Source organism: Pinus tabuliformis, chromosome 3_1, assembly GCF_031772625.1.
Source record: "Pinus tabuliformis cultivar Carrire ecotype Pingquan chromosome 3_1, CPIR1, whole genome shotgun sequence".
NCBI classification, from domain to species: Eukaryota; Viridiplantae; Streptophyta; class Pinopsida; order Pinales; family Pinaceae; genus Pinus; species Pinus tabuliformis.
Window position 1 is genome coordinate 777,845,842 of NC_142301.1, and position 25,861 is coordinate 777,871,702.

General features: G+C 36.7%; 1 protein-coding gene across 1 annotated transcript in view; it reads right to left on the reverse strand.

Moving 5' to 3' along the window:
- Positions 1–3,710: 3,710 nt before the first annotated feature.
- LOC149189704 (transcription factor MYB2-like) overlaps positions 3,711–25,861 on the reverse strand; it is a 28,610-nt gene continuing 6,459 nt past the window's right edge. Inside the window, exons 2-3 of the mRNA XM_089412391.1 lie at positions 3,946–4,075; positions 3,711–3,855 (exon numbers count right to left, since the gene is read on the reverse strand). Coding sequence (XP_089268517.1) covers positions 3,711–3,855; positions 3,946–4,075 — 275 coding nt within the window. The remainder of the gene's footprint in view (positions 3,856–3,945; positions 4,076–25,861) is intronic.

Consider the following 25,861-nt stretch of genomic DNA (forward strand, 5'->3'; position numbering starts at 1 on the left):
CTTTGTGCCTTTCAATCCTTCCCTCAACATTGCTTTTGGTCTTGCAGACCCACTTCACTCCAATGATTTGTTTTCCTTTAGGCAAGTCCACTAACTTCCATGTGTCATTCTTTTCTATTGCTTCTATTTCTTCCACCATTGCCGCAACCCATTTTATATCTTTGACTGCATCTTCAAAATGGATTGGGTCATCTACATGATAAAATAATGCAAATAATGAATTCAGACCAGCGCTGCTATCAACTTCATCTTCCTCATAAATTTCATTTAAATTTCTGAATTTTGGTCTTCTTGTGCTTGCTAAAGATGGGCTTGAAATGTCACTTGGTGTTGCGCTTTGTGGCATGCTTGGAGAAGCACTTTCTTGACTGCGTGACACTGTCCTATTATTTGTTGATGGTGTTCCTTGTTGCCTGCTTTGTTGCGCTTGAATAGGAGTAGAGGGAGTCAATGTTGAGGAATTGCTTGCTACTGTCAATTCCTCTTTGTCCTCATGTGGTATACATGATTCCACATTGACTGTCTTCTCTAAACTTCCATCCCATGCTTCCTATTTTATGAACTACACATCTTTGTTGATTATGACCTTCTTGGTTGATGAATTGTAGAGCTTGTATGCTTTGGAGTCATCACTATATCCAACAAATATACATTTCTCTCCCTTGCTGCCCAACTTCTTCTTCAACTCATCCGGGACATGTGCATATGCCACACAACCAAAGACTCTCATGTGAGTTACACTAGGCTTTCTTCCACTCCATGCCTCTTCAAGAACTACATTCTGGACTCTTTTGGTTGGACATCTATTCAAGATATACGCTGCACATGAGACAACTTCAACCCAATAATCATTTGGCAAATGCTTTTCCTTCAACATATTCCTTTCCATTTCCATAAGGGTCCTATTCTTCTTTTCTGCCACACCATTTTTCTCAGGTGTATATCTTGTTGTAAATTGCTTGTGAATTCCATGTTCCCTACAAAATCGAAGGAAATAATTTTAGATGTATTTGCCACCTCTGTCAGTCTTGAGGACTTTGATGTAGTGTCCACTTTGCTTCTCAACAAGAGCCTTGTACTGGTGAAGGTGCTCAAACACTTCACTTTTCTATTTTAGGAGATAGACCCATGTCTTCCTTGTGTAGTCATCTATGAAGGTCAATAAATAGTGGATGCCACCAATTGATGGTGTCTGCATTGGTCCTCATAAATATGAGTGAACAATCTCCAAAGGTGCCTTTTTCCTTACTGACTTTCCTACTGGAAATGTCTCTCTATGTTTCTTGCCCAAGATACATCCTTCACATAGGCTGTCTGATTTTTCTATGAGTGGTAACCCCTTCACCATGCCTCTCTTATGCAGTGAATTCAAACCTCCAAAGTTGAGATTTCCAAATCTCAAATGCCATAACCAATTTTCATCTTTGACCTCCGCTTGATAGTTCACTTGTGTGACAGCTGCCTCTTTTCTTCCATCCTCTTGTGAGTTCATTGATAGTTGTGCTTGTGCACCTTCTACCTTCAAATCTGATCTTATCTTTAGGGGAAACATTGTATTGTTTGTCATCAGCACCTTTGCAATTAGTGGTCTGCTTGGAGGCCTATCCAAAATTGTGCACACATCATTTTTGAAAAAGACATTGTAGCCCTTTTGCATGAGTTGTCCAATGCTTATGAGGTTATGCTTCAGACCGGGGACAAAGTAAACATCTGAGATGTACTTCTTCTCCCCCTTCTTTTTTAGGATATTAACTCTTACTTTTCCCATGACAGAGACTTTGCGATCAGTCCCTAATGTCACTTCTGATTTCACACTTTCATCTAGATTGGAAAACATTTCTATGTTCCCTGACATGTGGTTGCTACACCCTGAATCTAGATACCATATATCACTTTGTTTTTCTTGTGCTACATTACAAGCTAAAAACATGCTATCATGGTTCTGATTTTATTTTATGAAATTTACACGTCGTTTGTTACTAATATCATATTGTGTCTTTCTACATTCAATTGCATAATGACCATACTTCTTACAGTAATGACATTGAACTTGAGATTTATCATACCTCTTACCTTGTGCTTGATTTTGGCTCGAGCCTTGACTTCGATTTTGTTGCTACCCCTTCCACTTGAGCTTGAAGGGTTTCTTCTTCCACCTCTGTGTGGCTTCTTCCTCTTCCTCTAGCATATGATCTTCATCTGCCTCGACCTTGACCAAAGGAAACTTGTGTCTTGAAGGCTTGCTCCAATGAGGAGCTTGTTGCTCTATTCAGTCTATGTTCATGAGAAATCAGTGATGCATGAAGCTCATCCACTGAGAACTGTGAGAGATACTTTGTCTCTTCTATGGCCACAACAATGGCATCAAACCTTACTCATAAACTTCTAAAAACTTTCTCAACTATTATACTTTCTTCAAGTGTCTCACCATGAGATTTGATTTGAGTAACCAGCCCAATTACATGTGTAAAAAACGAGTCTACATTCTTAGACTCTTTCATACAAAGTGTTTCAAAATCGCTTCTCAACATTTGTAGTTTTGTTGTCTTGACTTTTGCCATGCCTTGGTAGGCAGTCTGGAGGGTGTCCCATGATTTCTTGGACTTCAATGCTGTTGCAACCCTTGGGAAAATACTTTCATTAACTGCTTGGAAAATATAGAACATGGCTTTTGAATCCTTCTTCCTGTTGTCCCTTAACAAATCCCTTTATGCTTGAGACAAGGCATTGTATGTTGCTGCATCTGTTGGTTCTGGAAAACCATTTTTCACCAAATCCCATATGTCTTGAGAGGAAAACAGGGCATTCATTGTAATAGCCCAATAATCATAATTTTTTCCATTAAACTGATGAGGATTAGTCAATCTTGTGCTTGATGTTTCTATTTCTGAGTGAGAAAAAAAAACTTTCTAGGTAAATATGCTAAAAAACAATCTGCCCTCAAGCAAATTTCAACTGCTAGTAAAAACACTTGTTTTTACACTAACAGAGTTTAACCTGCTCTGATACCATGTTAGAAATTTTTTTAACAGGGGAGAGGAGAGGAGTCTCACTCACGTTGGGGCAAGATAAATCTTATGGTGCGGCATTGAAATCACAACTACACATAGGCTTAATAAAACAAAGGGAATTACTCATGGAAAAACAGAGTAAAAGAAAAAAGGTTGCGTAAATTTACTCATGAATGTTTATGACCACATCGCAACATAACCTACTCTTGATTATAATATAAAACATACGAAAATAAATTTGTGTGATATATGGAGGCTGCAGTGCCAAGTGAAAATGCTTTAACCATCACTGGGGTTGTGGAGTAAATGTCTGTAAAACTCCATAAAACTGGTTTTCACGTACCCACGATTTTCTCCTCACTAGCTCATAGACTCTCGCTCTCTAACTTGCCCCAACGATGCAAATGACTTTTACATTCATATTTATCTCAACATACAAATTTTACATTAATACATGACAGAGAAAATAATTAATACGCAACATGGACGATTTTACATAGTAATTGGTTTTCTTAACTTGCAGGTGAGTGAATGCTTGCCCATATCTATTTACCAAAATCCATTAAATGCCTTCGACTCTCTCCTGTGTTATGGAATGGCCAGGGCTGTACTTCTGCTCTGATTTTAGTCTTTTCACTTGCAAACAAAAAGGCAACCTTGCAATAGTTGACTAAGCAAGCATGGCATTTGTGAGTGTGTTTAAGACGATAAAGAGTAATATTTCCAACGGCTTCCAATGTCACTCTCAATTTCTGAATTTAGTTTTCCCTTCATACAAGTTCTCCAGAAGTTCTTGATTTCATTGTCCGTTCTTCCTAGTAAACTTTGTGCAATATGAGACCACCTGACCATTTGTGTCATTAGCATAGAAACAAACAAACATATATATGACCTCGAAAATATGTTGTATTTTATTATGAATGTATACTTATACCTATTTCCCCAATGGCAATGGAGTTCAATAATCAAATGTTCTTCTCCGGGAGTTATCTTCCTCTGCTTGAGATCAAGCCGGAGATAGTTCACCCACCTTAGCCTGCAGCGCTTACCAGTTCTCTTGGGGCCTACACAGCACAAACATCTCAGGTCAATAAAAGAAAAAATCGGATCTAATTTCAAAACAAAATGTTGATCCGACCATTACCAACTACTTATCCATTAAAAACTTTTTATGATGTTTATCCATTAATAACCTTTTATAATGTTTTTTTGGTAGTGGGTTGAATTAAAAATTGGATTATTTTCTGATCAATTACGTATATATAAAATACAAAATTGGATTGGTCAATCTCAAGGGAAATCTGAACAAAGCTTCCCACTCAAAAGACATGAAACTCTGAAATTGACATTACTCATATATAAAATATTATCTTGCTAAATGAGTTTAGGAATGATCATGAACCTTTCTAAGAATTGTTTTTCTTTTGTCAATTAATTATTGGAAAAGATGAAGAAGATTAAATGATTGCATTTCCTTGAATCAATTTGAATTCTTGGTCTTCGCATTTGTAGCTGCATCTTTATCATTATCCAAATAATCTGATTCATGGAAACATTTATGCCCACTCATGCTAAGACCATCGCACATTTGTGCCCACTCATCGACGAAGCTAAGACCATATTTTTGTGTCTTCTTTCAAAGGGTAAATCACTTGATGCCGAAGGACTGAACTTAGCTTAAGAGAGTTTTGGGTGCTGAATGTTATTTGGTTGATTCGAAGAAGATTTCTTAGATCATGTTGGAACTTTTGTATCTTACCATCCTCCGAACTTAATCTTGGCATCCGAAGGAGGAGACTGTAAAAAAGGGACAGATATTTTGAAGATGATTGTGCTGTTGAGATATTCCACAGTGGAAAGCCATATTTTTATAGTCCACCAACTACTTAATGCCCCTCCAGTAGAGGAGGATTTTGTCTCACAACGCTCTAGTGAGATGTAACTCAACAGGTATGCAAGCGAATGTTACAATTGCCTTTTCTAGTCTATCTATGTCTACCTTCATGAAATGATCAAGTGATTTTCCTACATTAACTAAGATGTTGAGATGAAGCTGACAGAAGCATATTTCGATGAAGCCAATGGAAAGGCATATTCAAGAGTCGATGGAGAGGCATATTCAAGAGTCTAACCAAATCCCTCTACCCCAAAACCAGTTTCTTTGTTCAAAAACCTTATAATAATTGTGATGATCATTAAAGCATACCACAAAAAAACCCTTCTAGCAAAAAGGGAGATCTACCTCCTTATAATAATTGTGATGATCGTTAAAGCGTACCACAAAAAAACCATAAGATAAAAAAGGGAGCTCTGCCTCCTTATAATAATTGTTATGATCTTTAAAGCATACCACAAAAAAAACCCTTCGAACAAAAAAGAAGATCTACTTTCCGAGTCTAGGCCTGACACACATTTCTCAAAGTTCATATGTCGATTTCTAAACCCCATTAAAATGAAAAATAAGCCTCATTGAGGATAATCCATTAAAGTACAAATAAGCCTCATAGGAAATGTTGGATTCAAGATGATCCATTATGATAGATCTAGGCTGGACCTGAGATCTCTTTTAGAGTTGGATGAGAAAATCCAAGCGTAAGGACATGCTTAAAGGAGTTAACTTGAGAAACGCTGGCCCTGAGAGCTCTTTCAGAATTGGATGAAAGATACCTGGTGTAAGGGCCTCGTTAAAGGACTTGGATTTGGAAAGGGCGTGCGCCCTTGGCTATGTTGTAATCTCTGAATAGATTCCCCTTGGGCTATGCAGTAATATCCAAATAGATTTCCGAATGGATTCCCCCTTGGGTTATGCAATAATCTCCAAATAGATTTCCTTCATGCATTTTCTTGTTGCCATGGAGCCACATAGAAATTGAAGGAATTTTGGTCTGATCTTCAATTTTGGCAGCAATCAAACGTACTAGATACGCTGCTTTCACCTGAATACTGAAAGTACCACTAGAGAATGACCCAAAAAAAAAGAGAAATGCAATAGATCTGGGACAAAGGCCTCAGTGTAAGTGCATGAAGAGCCCTGTGTCAAAGAGAAATACCCTTTATTACCCAAATATTTCTTCCGCTGGCTAAAATTGGAAGAAGTGGATACCTGCACAAGCCCATCAGAGAGAACAGTTGGCCGCAACAACAGCAGAGGCCTGCTCGGAGGGGTCAGTTGGAGAGCTAGGGTTGGTCGTCGCGCATTTATCCGACTATACGTATTTTTATGATTTAACTACTTACGATGCCAAAAAACACATAATTATATATATTTGTTCTTGTAAACTTACATAGTCATTTTGTTTACCTCAGGAAGTTTTAAGCAAATGGACATAAAATATACAGCTAAAACTTTCATTCTAAAAATCAATAAGTGCCTTTTGCAGAGAGCCATATTGCTATACTAACCTTACAACAATGTGAGCAGAGTCATACATTATCCATCCTACTTTCTAGTACCTGATTTGATCCAGGTGCTGGAAAGGCTAGATATTGCTTTCAGAGAGTTGTATTTTAGATTTTGTTGTTATGTTTAAACAACCCCTATAAAGTATGCAGAGAGGAAAAAGTGCCAATATGTATTACTGGTTGTATGCACATACAATGCAAGATCCTAAATAAGTCATAAGCTTAATGCAAGCAATACAGAGCTTGAGAAGTAACCGAAATCAGAATGAAATGGAGGACCAAAGGGCAAGAAGATGCATAGACTACAATTTCATGAATCTGAAATAAAAAGAATGACATGACTAATCTACCACGGTTTTTCTATTCATTCTTTTTTTGAGGAAATTTTGCGATATAGGAGCTGTGCCAAGATACAATTGAATGTGTAGACAAGAAAGTCATTTTTGACCTTTTTTTTTTGCATACAGTCACCTACACTTTGACCAGTCACAACAACCGTTATAGTAGAGGACACCTCTCTATGAAAGTGTCAAAACCTTATCTGTGATTATTATCAATAATATTTATATGCAATGATTATACAGACCCATTGGATTTTTAGTTTGTGAAAAATAGACCGCTGAGTGGAAGATAAAAATAACCCCGCCAGATAGCCATTAACGTGTATATTTTATATATAGATAGGTATTTTTTTGTGTTATGGCAACTCATGGAGATGAAGCTTTCAATATATTCAGCAATATTTAATTCACGGGTAAAATAATACTGCAACCATTTTTTCATCTTCTGGACCCTGCATGAAAACAGTGTTGATGATGCAGGAGCATCCGAATGAAGAGGCAACAGCTAGGACGTATTCTTTTTCTGTTTTAATTTATTTCATTTTAAATTAAGGCTGAATCAGCCATTGTTAGATCTTAAATTAGGAAAAAAGATTAAGTTAGGATTAGTTAAAAACTATTTGAAGAAACTGTTGAACAACTGGTTCATAACTAATGAACAATTCCTCGAACTATAAATGAAACTACTAATGATGTATTGAAAAGGGAAACAAGAGAGAAGAGTAGGGGGTTGGCCGAATTAGAGTAAGATTGTAAGCCTACGGGCAGAATGTAAGAGCAGCCACTGGTGTTAGGAGAGCAAACCATAGAGAGAGACAGAGCCTCAATATATATCCTTTGTTTATCTGTTATGTACAAAGATAAATTCAAATCCATATAAGTGCGTGTTTCAAATGATTGAATCATGAATTCAATGTGAATCAGAGCTTCTGTATGTTATATATATGTGCACGTGAATTCGGCAGACTCAAAGAGGATATTGAATACATAGAGAAGAATTTCTCGCAACATAGCGGAAAGCGTGATAAAATCCGAACAATAGAGGAGCGAAAGATTGAGGAAGTGACGCTCAGGGACCGTTGGATCCAACAAATCAACGGCGGAGATTGAATCAATGAATGGAATAACCCCAACTTTGGGTGATTGCCGATTGCGATCAAGCGATTGAGCGAGGACCGTTGGATCTATGGGAAGGATCAACGGCGGAGATTTAATCGGCGAATGCCGACGTGATCATCAGAGTGATCGCATCGCAACATTCAAGGGTGTTTGTCGGTGGAGGAGTATTGATGTAAGTGATAATATGGACCCGGTGATATTTATAAGTCCCGGTGCATAAAATTTGAGATTCAGCTTATGCGTTCGGAGTGCATTTTCCTTTGTATTTCCGTGTTTCCCATATTTTCCGATAGAATGAATTTTTTGGGTTTTTAATGTAAAAGCGCCACTAAAATGTCCCAATAGTGTGATCGCATATCGGGGAAGTGGAAGAAATGGGTAATGTGACTTGCGGAGGAGCTGATACCTAATTTCGATAAAGGGAAGCCCTTGGGAAATGTGCAAAGACTATGGAATGAGAGGGGAGAAGGTGTGTTACGCATGTTTTATGTGTATTTCCTTTATAAAAGTTTTATAATCATTATAGCGTCGATTTAAAGGATTCATGTAATAAATCCAATATAACCAAGGTTAAAGAGGAGTGGTTATATGTATGCGGGATTGAGGACTTAAAGGGTTATAAAGGGTTGTAGAGTTCTGATAGGAAGAATCGGTGAAGGGAAAAGACTGGGTTGTTGAATTGAATCATTCCACAGAGATTGTTTAAAGGGGTCGTAACCAATAAGGTTTGGAGATTAGTGCACACAAGTAATTGACGGCATCATTTTGGTATTAGAGCAAGCTTTTCCTTTCTCTCAGTAAAGATGGAGATAGGAAGAAGGGGTCGAGGAAGAGCCGTCAGAAGAGCAGCAGATGAAGGGTTAAGAGAAGAGATTAGAAACTTAACTGCATGTTTGGAAGCATTGGAAGCAGGGAGGCGTAGAGAGCCGGAAGGTGGGGATGATAGCGAGGAGGAAAACGTAGCCACGACAGATGGGTCAGATGATGAAGGACCAGAAATTAGGCTATTGAAGTCAGTTTTGTTATAGCAGCAAGCCAAAACCTGAGCTCTCTAATTATGATGGCAGTTTTTCCGCAGAGGCATTGTTAGACTGGATAAGTGAATTGGATAAATATTTTGAGTATGAAGAAATCAGCGAAGATAACAGGGCCAGGTTTGCTGTCACCAAATTGAAGGGACATGGAGCATTATGGTGGGATAGTGTATAGACAGAAAAGAGGAGATTAAACAAACCCTTGATTAAAAAATGCGACAGGATGGTTGTGAAAATGAAGAGCAAGTTTCTACCTAAATATTATCAAATCGCCCTTTACAGATAGGTACAGAACCTGAAACAGAGAATGATGACTGTAAAGGAATATATTGAAGAATTTTATAAAATTAACCTGAGAGCTGGTTATGTCGAAGATACCCTGAGAAAACAACAAGGTTTTTAAATGGTCTACGGATGGAGATCCTAGACAAAATTAGCATTCTTTCCCCTAAAACCATGGAGGAAGCTTATCAGAGTGCTTTGAAGGCGGAGGAAAAGATTGCTAGGAAACAAAATGCCAGAAGAGGACGTGGTTCTGGTAGAGGTCAAGGACAGACCTTTCGTAGAGGTAAGACTTCCAACAACAATGAAGAGGGTAGTAGTTCGAAGACTTCAGGACAGAGTGAAAGGGAAGGTAACACCAGAGGAGGAAGGCCATACCAGCGAGGAAGAGGTAATGGTGTTATAGACATTTTTGTGCCCTACAACACCAAGCATGAAATGTCCATAAACCAAGGGCTCCTAAGTCCCTAAAATTGTTGTTCTAACCCCTAAAGGAACAAGGTCAACAGATTACTGCTTCTCCCAGAAGTTCTCCACCAGAAACTACTCAGAATTGGTCAAAACAGGATCATTTTAGCTGCTCCACTGGCTAAGTGCGTTGCATTGCACCTATATACACTGTGAGGGTGCGTTTCATTTCAAAAATCCCTTCTGTAGGGTGCGATGGGCGAGAAATGACAAATGGCAGTGTCATTCCGCGATGTGGAGAGGCAATGGAAGCTTCCAGAATCTTCTCCTGTGACACTTGCCTCACTGAATTCGACCAAGGATGAGTAAGAGGCCCTCAGTCTCCAAGTGGAAGCAAGAACTGACAAAGAGAATACACTAATCAAATCACAAGCTGACTCATCCTCCTTACACATATCTATATATGGATCCCTCATCCCAGAGATCCAGAGGCTAGAATTTTGCATATTGTAAGGAATTGATGTTGGTTTCTAGAGACAAACATCAGATTGTTGGGTGATTTATGCTTTGTTTGAGGTGAAGAGGGGCTTCTTTGCTGCGAGGTTGATGCTGGGTCGGAACCACTGGTTGTAACTCCTCTTGGATCTTTTCTTGTTTATCAATAAAAACTATTTGAGTTTTCCTCCATGCTTTTGTATCATTGATGCTAGTTACATTTGTATGGTTAACTTAAATCTGATCCTAAGTTGTTTATGAATATAGCTCCATGTCTTTGTATAGTGCTCTACTTCTGTGATCTTACAGGTACTTTGTGAAGCTGGGCATGCAAGGGAGCAGGTAGCTGGAGAGCATCAAAGAAGAGAGGGATTGGATCAAAGGATTAGCGTAAGACACAGGTTGGTTCTTTCTATTCCTCTCTATCTATAGTTCATAAAGGAAATACAAAAGTAGTTTTTCTCTGTTTGTTTCTAAGGTAGCTGTCACACCTTAGTGGGATAGAGTAGTTCTAAATAGACACTTTTCCCTGTAACAAATGGCAGAGGTAGAGGAAATGCCTATCAGTGTTACAAGTGTCACAAGTGGGGACATAGGTCATTTGAATGTCCTAAAAACAAACAAATAGGGTAGAGGGGAGCATATGTCGCTCAGCCCGATGAAGCGGAGACACCACCATAGCAGGTCAAAAATATGCCAGAAACCAGAGAATCCTTGGTTTTGAACAAGGTGTTATTAAAACCAGCCAAGGAAGTAGCTGATCAAACACAGAGGAAAGCATTTTTCCGGACTGTATGTAAGTCACACGGAAAATATTGTAAATTGATTATTGACAACGGGAGCACTGATAATCTGGTAGCAACGGAGATGGTGGAGAAACTGGGTTTGAAGAGATCAAAACACCCAACTCCATATAGGGTGTCGTGGTTGCAGAAGGGACACCAATTGTTAGTTGATGAACAATGTGAAGTAGATTTTCAGATAGGCAAGTACAAGGATAAGGTGACTTGTGACATAATGCTGATGGACGTGTGCCATATTCTGCTGGGCAGACCATTGTAGTACGATAGAATGGTAGTCCATGATGGAGTGAAAAATTGTCAAAGATGGGATAAAGCATACCTTGGTACCCATGAAAGAAGCCAATAAAGAAGAGGAGACAGCAGAAACAAGTGGAACGAAAGGATTACTGCTAGGAGGAAAGGAGTTTCTATGACGGATCGAAGAGAGTGAATTGGGTTATGCAGTTGTGAGAAGACCAAGGGCAGTGTTAGTGCACACTAACCTTATTGATTTACCAGAAGAGATACAGAACATGCTGCAAGAATTTAGTGATATTGTGGTAGATGATCTATTGGACAAACTACCACCGAAAAGGAGCATCAGTCACCATATTGATTTTATTCCAGGAGCCAATTTGCCAAACAAGGCTGCCTACCAGATCATTCCAAAGGATAATGAATAAATCTGGAAGCAGGTGCAGGTGTAGGTGGATAAAGGACTGATTCGAGAGAGTTTAAGACCTTGTGCAGTTCCGATTATTTTAGCTCCCAAGAAAGGAGGTGAGTGGAGAATGTGCACGAATTCCTGGGCCATTAACAAGATTACTATAAGATATAGATTCCCATTACCTCGGATGGATGATATGATGGATTGTTTGAATGGAGCAACGTACTTTTCAAAGATAGACCTGAAAAGCGGTGACCACCAAATCAGAATTCGAGAAGGTGACGAGTGGAAGACAGCTTTCAAGACTAATGAAGGCTTGTACGAATGGTTGGTTATGCCGTTTGGATTGAGCAATGGCCCTAGCACGTTCATGTGGTTGATGAATGAGATGCTCAAGGAATTCATTGGTAAATTTTTGATTGTGTATCTGGATGACATACTTATATTCAGCAAGACAAAGGAGGAACATTTTCGACACCTGAGGTATGTATTGGAAAAATTGCAGCAGAATAAATTACTGATAAATTTGAAGAAATGTTTTTTTTTCAAGAAAGAGTTAATTTATTTCGGGTTTGTGATTTCTGAGAATGAACTAAAAATGGATCCGGAAAAGGTTGCAGCCATAGCTAGCTAGTCGTCTCCCAAAAGCTTGTTCGAGGTACAAAGTTTTCATGGATTGGCGAGTTTTTATCGGAAATTTATTAAAAATTTCAGTGGGATTTGTGCACCCATACTGGACACCATTAAGAAGACAAATAAGCCTTTCCATTAGACAGAGATGGCAGAGAAGAGCTTTCAGTTACTCAAAAGGAAGGTTACCAAAAAACTGATTTTGAGATTACCAGAGTTTGACAAACTTTTCCAAGTTCATTGTGATGCTAGTGGGACATCCATTGGTGCAGTACTCAGCAAAGAGGACAAGCCGGTAACCTATATCAGTGAGAAACTAAATTAAACTAGGAAGAAATACATGTCTTATGACAAAGAATTTTATGCAGTGGTTCAAGCGCTAAAGCATTGGAGACATTATTTGTTGGCTAATGAATTTGTCTTATTTTCAGACAATTCTGCGTTGCAGTATATTATGCAGCAACATAAGCTGAACCATAAACATGAAAAGTGGGTGGAATATTTGTATAATTTCACGTTTGTGTTGAAACACATCAGCGGTCAAGCCAACAAAGTGGCAGATGCGTTAAGCAGGAGGAATCTGATCCTATAGGAAAGTACCATACAAGTATTAGGATTTGAATGTCTTAAGGACTTGTATGAGGCAGATGCAGAATTTAAAGAAGCTTATGAAGCTTCCCAAAATCCATTGTTGAGAGATAACAGTTCATCGCTGGACTATAACATGCAGGAAGGATTGTTGTTCAAAGGAGGGCAGTTGTGTATTCCAAAATGTTCTATGAGAGAGAACTTAATCCAGGAAAAGCATAATGGAGGTTTAGCCAGTCATTTTGGCATAGACAAGACCTTGAATCAGTTGAGCCACTTTTACTATTGGCCGAAGATGTGCAGAGATGTACAAAGGTTTGTAACTAGATGCAAAATGTGTCATCTTGAAAAGGGACACAACCAAAACACAGGGTTGTAAACGCCATTACCCATTCCGAACAGACCATGGGACTCAGTCAGTTTGGACTTTGTCTTAGGTCTGCCGAAGACACAACGGGGATTCGATTCCATCATGGTGGTGGTGGATCGTTTCACCAAAATGGTACATTTCATTCCATGCAGGAAAACCAATGACACCACACATGTAGCACATTTGTTTTTTACCGAAATAGTCAGATTACATGGCTTGCCAAAGTCTATTGTTTTGGATCGAGACGTTAAATTTATAGGACATTTTTGGCGAACCTTATGGAAAAAATTACAACTAAACTTCAGCTCAACTTATCATGCACAGACTGACGGCCAAACCGAAGTGGTGAACCGAAGTCTGGGAAATTTATTGAGGAGTTTGGTTGGAGAAAATTCTTGACAGTGGGATCGTGTGCTTGCACAAGCGAAATTTGCTTATAATGATTCGCCCAATCGAAGCACAGGCAGTAGTCCTTTCTAGATCCTATACAGAATGCATCCACGAGGAGTACATGAGTTACGGGATTTGGGACAGTTAAAGTGCAGGAGTGCTAATGGTGAATACTTCGCAAAGGCAATCAACAATCTTCATGAACAGGTGAAATTAAAATTACAGAACAGCAGCCAAAGATACCAGCAGAAGGCAGATTTGAAAAGGCAGGAGGTGCAATTGAACGTAGGAGACCTAGTATTAGCACACCTACGCAAAGACAGGTTTCCTAAAGGCGAATACAACAAGTTAAAATGGAAAAAGATTAGGCCTTACAGGATTCTTCCGAAATTTTCTGCAAATGCTTACAAATTGCAGTTACCCCCAAGTATTGGAATTTCACCCATTTTCAGTGTAGCAGACCTGTACCCCTACATTGCGACAGAGGACGAAGACACTTCAGAAAGACGAACACGGGACACCCAGAAAGATAATGATATGTGGATTAAACAAATGCCCCCAGCAAAGCCTCTAGAGATCGAACAGATCTTAGATACCCAGGTGGCTAGACGGACTCGACGGAAGGAATATTTGCAATACCTAGTCAAGTGGAAGGGTCATCCTATTGAAGATAGTTCTTGGTTAGACGTTGGCCAGATTCACAGTGCTAGGTACTCCATTGAAGAGCTCATGGACAGGAGCCATGAATTTTATTTACCCCGAGAGCCTGATGCAGGAGCATCCGAATGAAGAGGCGACAGCTAGGAAGTATTTTTTGTTCTGTTTTAATTTGTTTCATTTTAAATTAAGGCTGAATCAGCAATTGTTAGATCTTAAATTAGGCAAACAGATTAAGTTAGGATTAGTTAAGAACTGTTTGAAGAAACTGTTGAGAAACTGATGAATAATTCCTCGAAATGTAAGAGAAACTACTAATGATGTATTGAAAAAGGGAAACAAGAGAGAAGAGTAGGGGGTTGGCCGAATTAGAGTAAGATTGTAAGCCTACGGACAGAATGTAAGAGAGGCCAATGGTATTAGGAGAGCAGACCATAGAGAGAGACAGAGCCTCAATATATATCCTTTGTTTATCTCTTATGTACAAAGATAAATTCAAATCCATATAACTGTGTGTTTCGAATGATTGAATGATGAATTCAATGTGAATTAGAGATTCTGTATTATATATATATGTGCAGGTGAATTTGGCGGACACAAAGAGGATATTGAATACATAGAGAAGAATTGCTCTCGGCATAGCAGAAAGTGTGATAAGATCCGAACAATAGAGGAGCGAAAGATTGAGAAAGTGACGCTCAGGGACCGTTGGATCCAACAGATCAATGGTGGAGATTGAATCAGCGAATGGAATAACCCCGATCTCGGGCGATCACCAATTGCGATCAAGTGATTGAGTGAGGACCGTTGGAACTGTGGGAAGGATCAACGACGGAGATTTAATCGGCGAATGCCGACGCGATCATCGGAGTGATCGCATCGCAACATTCAAGGGTGTTTTTCAGCAGAGGAGTATCGATGCAAGTGATAAGACAGGCCCGATGACATTTATAAGTCCCGATGCATAAAATTTGAGATCTGGCTTATGCGTTCGGAGTGGGTTTTCCTTTGTGTTCCCGTGTTTCCCATATTTTTCGATAGAATGAATGGTCCGGGTTTTTAATGTAAAAACGCCATTAAAGTGTTCCGATAGTGTGATCACATATTGGGGAAGTGGAAGGAATGGATAATGTGACCCGCGGAGGAGCGATACCCGATTGCGATAAAGGGAAGCCCTCGGGAAATGTGAAAATACTATGGAATGAGCGGGGAAAAGGTGTGTTACGCATGTTTTATGTGTATTTCCTTTATAAAGGTTTTATAACGATTATAGCACCGATGTGAAGGATTCATGTAATAAATCCAATATAACCAATCTTAAAGAGGAGTGGCTATATGTATGCGGGATTGAGGATTTAAACGGTTATAAAGGGTTGTAGAGTTCCAATAGGAAGAATCGGTGAAGGTAAAATAATGGGTCGTTGAATTGAATCATTCCACAAAGATTGTTTAAAGGGGCCGTAACCAATAAGGTTTGGAAATTAGTGCACGCAGGTAATTGACGGCATCAATTGAGAATTATTAGTAGTTGTTGGAGGCATGGATGTACTCTGTTTGTGTGAATCCCCTCTTCTTTTGATTGACCTTCAGATGACATCTCACGACACTATAAAATTTCAGGGACGAATTACTAATTACAACAATTGATTGTTATAATGATTTTAAATGTCTTTTGATTGACCTTCAGATGACATCTCACGACACTATAAAATTTCAGGGACGAATTACTAATTACAACAATTGATTGTTATAATGATTTTAAATGAAAACTACAACAATTGATTGTTATAATGATTTTAAATGAAAACCGGGAAAAGAGCACACCATTTCAATGACACATACGACTCACTAGTTAAAACTGAATATATATATAAAACCAGCCATCTGTCTTTCAAAACAAATCTAAATTAATCTTCTCAACGGATTTTGTAAGACGCAACTTGTCCTTCACGAGGAACATGTCAATGTGGGATTGACATTATTAGTTATAAAGGTGACGTAAATTCGATGACTTAAGGTGTGTATTCCCATTTAGATATAATTTTTTTTTAGCTGTGATGTCTGTGACTTCTTATTGCTAAGATGCGTTTGACAATGATCAAGTTCATTCTGGGAATGAGATTACTATTGATATAAATATATATTTTTCCTTGTACAAAGATAGCAATTTTATTTAATATTAAACAATATACTATTACCAAGTCCTAAACCTTCTTATCAAATGGTGATGATAAATATAACATAAAGAAATTTATATAACATAACATTACTCGAATAGATATTACCTGCAGTTCCATTAAATATGTTCAAAAGCTATTATTTTAAAGAATGAAATTATTTCTAATCATAATTAATATAACTAATTATAACCGTTTTAGTATAGGGAATATTTTATTTTATAATTTTTACATCTAAATATAAGTAGTTTTTTTTACACAGTGAGATAATTTATCATAATTTAATTGTCAAATCATCTCCGGCTACTAACCACGAATGCAGACTGACTCATCACCTAAAATAACTCATCGGTAATCAGTGAACACACCTAAAATAACCAATTGGTAGTCTGTAAAAAGACAAACTATCTAAATATAAATAGTTACTTAAATATAAAAAATAAATAATTTTTTAATAAATTAATAAGAAAATATATTATTAGATAGGTAATGTTAATATATTCAACATTAATATATATTAATTTAAAATAAATTTATATTAGATAATCAATTATCCAAATATAAGTAGTTACTTAATTATAATAAAAATAAATAAAAATTAAACCAATTTAATAAATTAATAGGAAAATATATTATTAGATAGCTAATGTTAATATATTCAACATTAATATATATTAATTTAAAACGAATTAATATTAGATGATTATACGCCTGCAAAAAGTTAAAATAAATTAATATTAGGTAATTGTATGCCTGCAAAAAGACAGGAAATAGCATTTATCCAAAATGATATATAAATAGAAATGGGAATGAAATTTGATAGGTAAAAAATGTGTTGATTTATATCAAAATAGTATTTTTAATTGAGGGTTTAGTCATATAATAAAAGCTATTTTAGAATTTTTTATTTTACTATTTTATGGACATATAATTAGTTTATAACATCAAATTTCCTTATTTCATTCAATAATTTTAAGATAAAATTTATAACTTTTGATGTTTTTATTATTATTGTTTGTCTTATGAGCACTAAAAAGGTCAACGTTGTAAATGTCAAATTAATAAGATTGGTTAAAGTTTTATCATTTTTTTACTTTTTATTATAGATATGCTTCTTTTCAATAATGTTTCCCGGTGAAAAAGAAAAATGGTAGAAAATCTTAAAGTTGTAAAAAATAATTACATGCCTATATAAGTTAATGTACAAATATGTGCCATTATTATCAATAATATAGATGTACATGTAGAAAATATGCCATAACAAACTTTTTATTTAATCATATTAATATTCAAGAAGGTTCAAATATATTAGTTTCCTCCTAAAACAAAATGCATATGAGGAGAGAGATTAGATATGATTGTTGGAGGACTTGGGACAAAGATCAATATTTAGTGTAAACATGGCTATAAATGAGGGAAATATTAGTATTTACAAAGGTTATATTAGAAGGAATTACATTGTCATGACATTCTTCACTGTACCTTTAAAAGGAGTATGGGAGAATATAAGGAAAAAAACTTCAAAATTTGATTGGTAGGAAAAAGAAAAATGAGAGAATATTTCTACTGAAAACACAACTAAGCTAAAGGTTGTAGGTGGTTGGGCTTCAATAATATTCACATATGTGGAAAAATATTTCCAACAAAGAAGAGTCTATGCTTCCCAAAGGGGTTGGATGCAATGGGGGAGAGAAAGAGGATTTGCATCATTGGGAAATGTTTAAAGCACATAAGGGCTTATCCTGGAGCCAACAGGAAATGTTGAATTAGTGGTTAAATGTGTGGTTTCACCTAGACATAAGTAGATCAAAGACACTTGCATGTCTTTCTTTAAAAACCCCATAGATGGTTCAAAATGGTGATATCATATCTCATTAAATGGGTTGGGAGAAGTGTTTGGGGAAACAAGACATCGCACACTTGGAATTCCAATGTAAAAATGATTCATGCAATTGCATTGATGATGGTTCATAAGTCTCATGACCAATGCACACATAAGTGGATCAAATACCACATTCATGTCTTCCTTTGAAAACCCCATAGATGGTTCCAATTGATGATCTCATATATCATTAAATGGGTTAGGAGAAGTGGTCGGGGAAATAAGACACCACAAACTTGGAATTCCATTGAAAAAATGATTCATGCAACTGCACTGAGGATGGTTCATAAGTTGAATGGACTCCAGTTAAGCAATTTGATGGCCTCCCCTATCCTTAACTCCCATAGTTCTCGTACTTGTAGTGATGCAATAAAAATGATGGAAGGGAAGGCAGAGTCAAAAGTGGGATGTGATAAGAAAGGGTAGTCATGAGATTGGAACTTGATGTTGTTATGGATGTATTCCCCTACAACATCGTGTTTTTATCATCTAAATAGTTGGGAGAAATTTTAGCAATCATACCAAGAGTGTTTATCCTATATTGTTTAAATTTAAACTAAAATTAGAAATTTGTTAGACATGCGATCTTGATAGAGCTTACTTTATTTAGAAGGGATATTTCTTGGTAGTGCTTCCTTAGCAATTCATTATAGTTAAGGTGATTGTTTAACCTTTCTTCTTGATTTTCATGTTTGAAAGTTACAAACATTGTTTGGTTAGTTAACTTCCCCTCCTTTGGCACTCTTTTCTTTTATTGGTCTACTGGATTTCTTTTTCTCTTGGAGGCTCAAGGGAAGCACAACGAGCTTATTTTGGGGGATATCCTATTGGCCATGTTAAGCTCTAATTTTTCTAGAAGATACATTTTGATTCATTATCTTAGCATTACATATTAGGAGTGGAATTTTTCAATGTGTTTAAGGGGAATCTCATCTCTGCTCCTTCCCAGGTCTCCTTGGCACCCCTTTATCCGCATGCCTTCTTCTGTTCTTTCATTAAAATTATGCAAGTCTTTATTTTTGTGCTCCTCTTTCTCTGAGCTCGTCATCTTATTTTGGTTCCCTAATGGCACATATCCACTCTCAATCTAGGAATTGAACTCATTAGTTAGCTTAGCCAACCTATGATGCTCTAGTCAAATTAGCAGTTGAGAACTGGATAACAAGCATGTTTCCGATACTGGATTTGAAGTATAGAGAGTCATCAATAAAGAACAATAGGTAAGTTTTAATTGTATATTAATCTATGATGAAGATACAAGCAAAAGTAGGATTTTGGATCCTTGAAAGAGGAAATACATGAACTCGACAGATAAGATATCTACATAAAAAGTTAATCTACATTAGCAACTAAAGACCATCATGGAAAAAAATATTATCGAAATAAAAAGGACACAACAGGAGATTCTCCTGAGCATGGATGAAACTTAGAGACAAATCAGGAAGCTAGATGGCAAGGTCACTCTAAATGTCAAAAGGATGGAAAACGTTAAAATCGTCAATTATTATGAAGAAGCAGGAACTATGACAACCATCCAAGTGTACTCACCCTCAAACTAAATGAATATTTGAAATATATTTGGTTATTGTTTTAATTCCAGAAATGTTGCTAATTATCGGAAAATAAGGTCTCTAAATTCTCATAGTTTTCTACATATCATGAGGCTTTTAATTAGCATTGAAAATAAGATTTTTAAAATTCCAATAGCATGAACACAAGCTATTTTGCTATGCTACTAGTTTGGTATCCCTGGTGATATGCTAGTAGAGATAGGAATAATATTAACTTTACTTTTTTCAACACTAATTTTCCTAACCTTACAAATAAAAAAAGAAGAGCCTATGGTGTATATAATTTAATAAACAATGTGTGGAAGCAAATAACAGAGTATAAATATACAAGGTTGTGCACTCGAATTTATTAGATCAGGAACCGCGGTAAGAATGTTAATAACGACACAAATCACTAGAAGACACTTGGTCAAGCCATTCCTATGATTGGGAATTAGTTATCTTATAGGAGGCGACATGGTGAACATGTGAGAATTGGATTGAAACCCTATATAATTTGTAAGTATATAGCATTATTTCCAAATGAATTAAGAGAACCCCTTCAAGAACAAGGATACATTGCCCATGACGGTGAATGTTAAACTCCTTGCGATAGGTCAGTTCAACCCTTAGTTTAGTCTTAACAAGAACAAGGATACATTATGCTTAACCACGTGGCGAACCTAGGAGCAATGAATCCCTCGTAAGAATGATATGTCACTGGTCAAGTTTCGGTATAGGAAGGTTAACATGTAAACTTGTGAAATCTATATGTTGATAGTATTATCAGAATCATATGTTCACATGGTTTATAAATAAACATTAGCGGAGTAAAGTACTCATTTTGTGAGACAATCAATATAAAGAACCAAAAGCTAAATCCTTTCACAGTAAATAAAGAATGTAAAAATGTTAAGTGAATAGATAAATTCATGCTAAAATGAAAAATATAATATTAATGATCAGACTTGATTACACCTATCTTAAAAGCGATAAGTGAATATAAAATAAAATAAGGTAATAAAGAAAAATTACGTATCCCTATTTACAGAGAAATGTCTTCTTATAAATGGAGTTGTCTTTAGTGCGACTTTTTGGACTTTCTCTTGTTGGAATCCGAAGAAAAATTTGAGGAGAAATCTTGATTTGTGTTATTTAAAATGGATTTTTCACTGTATATATGGATTCATCATCCTGAAAAACTCCTACGGCACTTCGATTGTGCAGAGTTATCTATCAAGCTTGTGTTTCAATAAATTTCTACCAGATTTTAGAGAAATTAAACCAGGAAAACCCACAGAAAGACTTCCAAAAATTATCACTAAAGACAACTCGTTTTATAAATATTATTTTCATAATTATATAAAATAGTGTAACTTAATGAGATTCCATTATAATCATCTTAAAAATCCATAAATATCCTTTTATAAATATTAATTTTATAATTATATAAAAATAATATAATTTAATGGGCTTCAATCCTTAAACTAATATGCTCTTAAAAAACTAAAAAAATCAAATATAAATGGTTTTTTATAGTTTTTTTTGTTGGTATAATTGTATAAAATTAACAAAATTTTATGAGAATCAATCGTTAAACTAGCTAAGAACTTAGTTAGAAGCTCAAAGAAATAGAAAAATACGCACTACATTAATAACTTGTTCGTTAATAATTCAAAATGACTCTAGGTAACTCTTTCAAAAATAATGTTACTATATGGTTTACCATGCGGTAAGCCTAGGGATGAACAACCAAACAATAATAAAAATAATACAATTTAATGGGGTTAAATCTTTAAACTAACATGTACTAACTAAGAAAACAATAAAATATAATTTATTTATTTTTATATATGGCTTTTGTATAATTCTATTAAAAAAAATAGAATTTAATGGAAATCAAAACCTAAATCACATATGTACTGAGAAACTCAAAGAAACAGTACGCACCAAATTAACAAATTGTTTGTTAATAATTCAAAATTAGGATAGTGTTATTATATGATTAACCATGTGACAAATCTAGAAACAACCAAATTCTAGTAACAAGGATAAGTGAGTGCTCAAGCTTTAAAAGACTAGAGGGAACCACTTAAATTTGGACAATGCACACTCTATTCTATATTCACATCAAATAAGGTTACATATAAATATATTTAGTGTTGTTTCAAGATAGATAAACTAACTTGGACACATAATCACTTGGTTGAGAGAATATCTCAACCACACACTAATCTAGGAAACATCTAGATCTTAACAACTACTAAGGAATAGGGAAAAATTGCTTTAAATAGTAAGAGTTACATTTGAGACAAGCAGGAATTAAATTTCCAGATCGCCCCTTTAATGAATACTTGTCTCAATCTCAATATGAAAAGTCTAGTTGTGGTAAAAAATGACAAAATAAGATGTCAACGTCCATATAAATGAACAACCATCCAGCGGAATGCATAGATGCCCAACCGCTGCAACCGCCTGTCTACTAGGATGTCCTCTATATACATGGTTTTATCAACCATTATCTGCATAAATGTACCTAAACCTGCAAATCCCCCTCCATCATCATCATTAAGGGTTTTATCAGATTACTCATAACCATGCTTTGGGTTTTATCGAATTACCCTCAACCATGCCCACAACGATTCTCAGCCACCAAGGCTCAACATAGCCACCAAGGCTCAACTCAGCAACTAAGACTCACATTTTAGCCAACAAGGCTCACCACAGACCCAATTCAACCAGGCCCATGGTTTTCTCACCTCACCCTTAACCATGCAAGGTTTTTGTCAGTTGACCCTAACCCTGCCTACAGGAATCCCTGTCCACTTCACACTCACATGTGGTCTCTAGCTTACCACAAACAAACATTGCAAAGTGGTTTTAGGGTTACCACAAACCTGGAATTAAAAAGTGATTTTAATATTACCACGAACTTTATGGGAGTACACATACCTCATCGGGCTTACATTACACACTCCAACTCTTGGAGTTACCAGGTACATACTTTCCAAAGACCACTACTAAACATTCTAAACTTGCTTACAATTAATACGTGTAACTCATTTAAGATCATGCTAGTGAGTTTATTCCACAAACTCACACTAACTCACACAAACATTCACTGAGTTGTCCATCGTCCTTTAATCTCCTATGTTGTTCCAACCACTATTTGTTGATGTCATTTTCATGGTCATGTCTTCATCATATCTTGTGGTAAGTCTTACAAATAAGCTAATGTTGGAATGACCAATTCCAACATAGACTCAAAATTGTGACAACAGTTGGCAGAATAAATGCCATGACAATAAGCATCTCATTCTTTCAATAAGATTTATACCACTACATTTTCCAAGACTTGATAAACTCTAACAACTTGACTTTGACTTTTACTAAAATTAATTATAATCAAGATCAAATTTGTAGAGTAAGACCGTCGTCTAGAAATGTCAAATTTCACACAACTATAATATCAAAAAAGAAATTCACTTCCTATAACATCCCAGGTGGTTAACAATACCGTTTTGCCTCACATTCGCCACTTCAACACTTAACCATGGTTGAATCTCAGACGACGAAAGCCCTATCAATGATATTGGACCCCACCATAAAAATCCATAACTGCACACAATAGCTCCACGTCATCCACACATTGGACGGACTCCAGCGCTTTCGAACAAATCTTCAACGTCATCGGCCAACAACTTTGTGATAATATTTGGTCGACAATGGTAGCCGCATTTTCCCTTAGATTTGCATCAAGCACCTAGATGAGCGTCCCGTCATTGATTCTAATAAACAAAAAATCCCTTGAGAGACCTCTCAGAGCTCGAAGGTGCGGGCCGATTTGCGATAGTGGAAGCCATCGACTGAGCATGTCAAGACTAGATGCCCTGTAATCGTACTTTAAATATATGGTACAGACTTGACCAATAAAGATATCGAAATTCTTTTGTTTTCCTTCGAAAATCATTCAACTCTTTCTCAGTTTCCAAATCCTTAAAGGGATAAGATAGCCTCTCACTGCTCATAAAAGACCGATTAGCTAGAATTCTACACGAGAATTGGGCACACGAATTGACATGAAGAGGAAGACTCCACGCTTCCTCTACTCATCTCACCACAGGCAGACTTAGAAATTAAAACATAAAACTCACCAACTTTTATTAATTTCTTTACTCAATTACATCATGCTTATATAGGAATTCCTAACCACTCATAACTAACTCTGTTCAACTGTTTATAACTAATTCTGTTCAACTGCTCCATAACTAAATCTATTTCTGCATTATTTTCACATCCTCCCTTAATGGAGAAATGGATTTTCTACCATACCTAACTGACTTCTAGAACTTGTACTTTGAACATCTGCACTTTGAACATCTGTTGTATTCTCTAGATTGATCTAGCTACTGCATTAACAGAGGGTAGTTGGAATTAATACCTTTCTACCACTCCCCCTTAATTCCAACTATATAACAAATATATACTATAGCACGATATACAAGAAACTATATTCTTAATCATGACGACTTAAACTGTAACTTGCCTGCTGGTCTAAGTCTCAGCTAGGCTTACAACAAAACATTTCATTTTTGTCTTCTTATTAAAAGGTCCATACTTGTTCCTTTTCCATTGCTGGGGCAGTTTCATCTTCACCTTTTTGGGTTTCCTTATGAAATTCCTTTGCTCCTTGCTTACATACTTAACCTCAACAGCCTCTTTTGGATTGAGAGGCAATGCAAGATCTCGAACGAGGTAATTTAATTCATGTTCTCCCCACTTTCCATGAGGAACCAACGAAGGAGTCACCAAAATGCAGTCATCTTTGAACATGAGCGGCCTTCGAAGAACATCCATGGTAGTATCCTCCAAAGTAGCATTCATCTTGAAAGTAGATCCAATAAAACTTCTAACAACCGGGCAAGTTTTAATCTCAGTGATTTCTTCAACAGCGTGATCCTCAACAACATGAGTGATTTCTTCAGGGACATGAGCTTCAACAACATGAAACTCTTTGTCAATGGACTCAAAAACACTGCTAATCCCAAATGGGTTCATGAGAAAATGATCATTAAAAAGATCATTGTCAAAAAAGTCTAAAATAATAGACATATCAGTTAGCTTTATCACACTTCAAACAAAACGCCTTTTCTACTGCCTCGCTCTGCTCTCCTTGGCCCTCCGGGCTCCTCCAATCAGACCCGCTGTCACAAACGGTGCTCACTAACAGCACTTTCTTGAACAAGACCCACTTCTCCACCAATGACTCAATTCAAAAAAAATAGCAAGCTTCTTACAAACGCTATTCCAAAAAAAAACTTCAAACAAAACTTGCAAAACACCTTTAATAATATGCTGCCACCAACATCGTTAGAAAGAGATTACTGCTATCGTTACACCGATGTTGAATCAAATGGAACGCCGTTGGCTTCTGGCAATTGGCTGTGCAATACCACGGCTTCTGGCAATTGACTGTGCAATACCAAACCGATAATTCACCTCACGACTTCTGGCAATTGGCGGCAATTGGCTGTGCGATATGCACACTTCACCTCACGGCTTACTGTGGCAACTGTGTCTCCGAGAGTGGAATTCAATACAACAGGGTTATATGAAAGAGACAGTACCCGCAAGGAAATTGAGGGGAAAACACACTGATCAAGAGGAAGTTGCGGCTAGCAATTCCACTTGGACGCAGGCTCTGTGCCTTTTGTCCACACGCAGCAACCTTTTGTCCGCTGCACCACGAACTGGCCTCACACAGCAAAAAAAAAATGCACGCAGAAGGATCTTCCACGACTTTACACAGCCTCTCACACAACAGCTTGGACTCACGCCTTCGCTTCAGGCCAGACTCACTGCCCTTTGGCTCTGATACCAAATTAAAACATAAAACTCACCAACTTTTATTAATTTCTTTACTCAATTACATCATGCTTATATAGGAATTCCTAACCACTCATAACTAACTCTGTTCAACTGTTTATAACTAATTCTGTTCAACTGCTCCATAACTAAATCTATTTCTGCATTATTTTCACATTAGATCATCTCATACATCCGTTGTTTTATATCC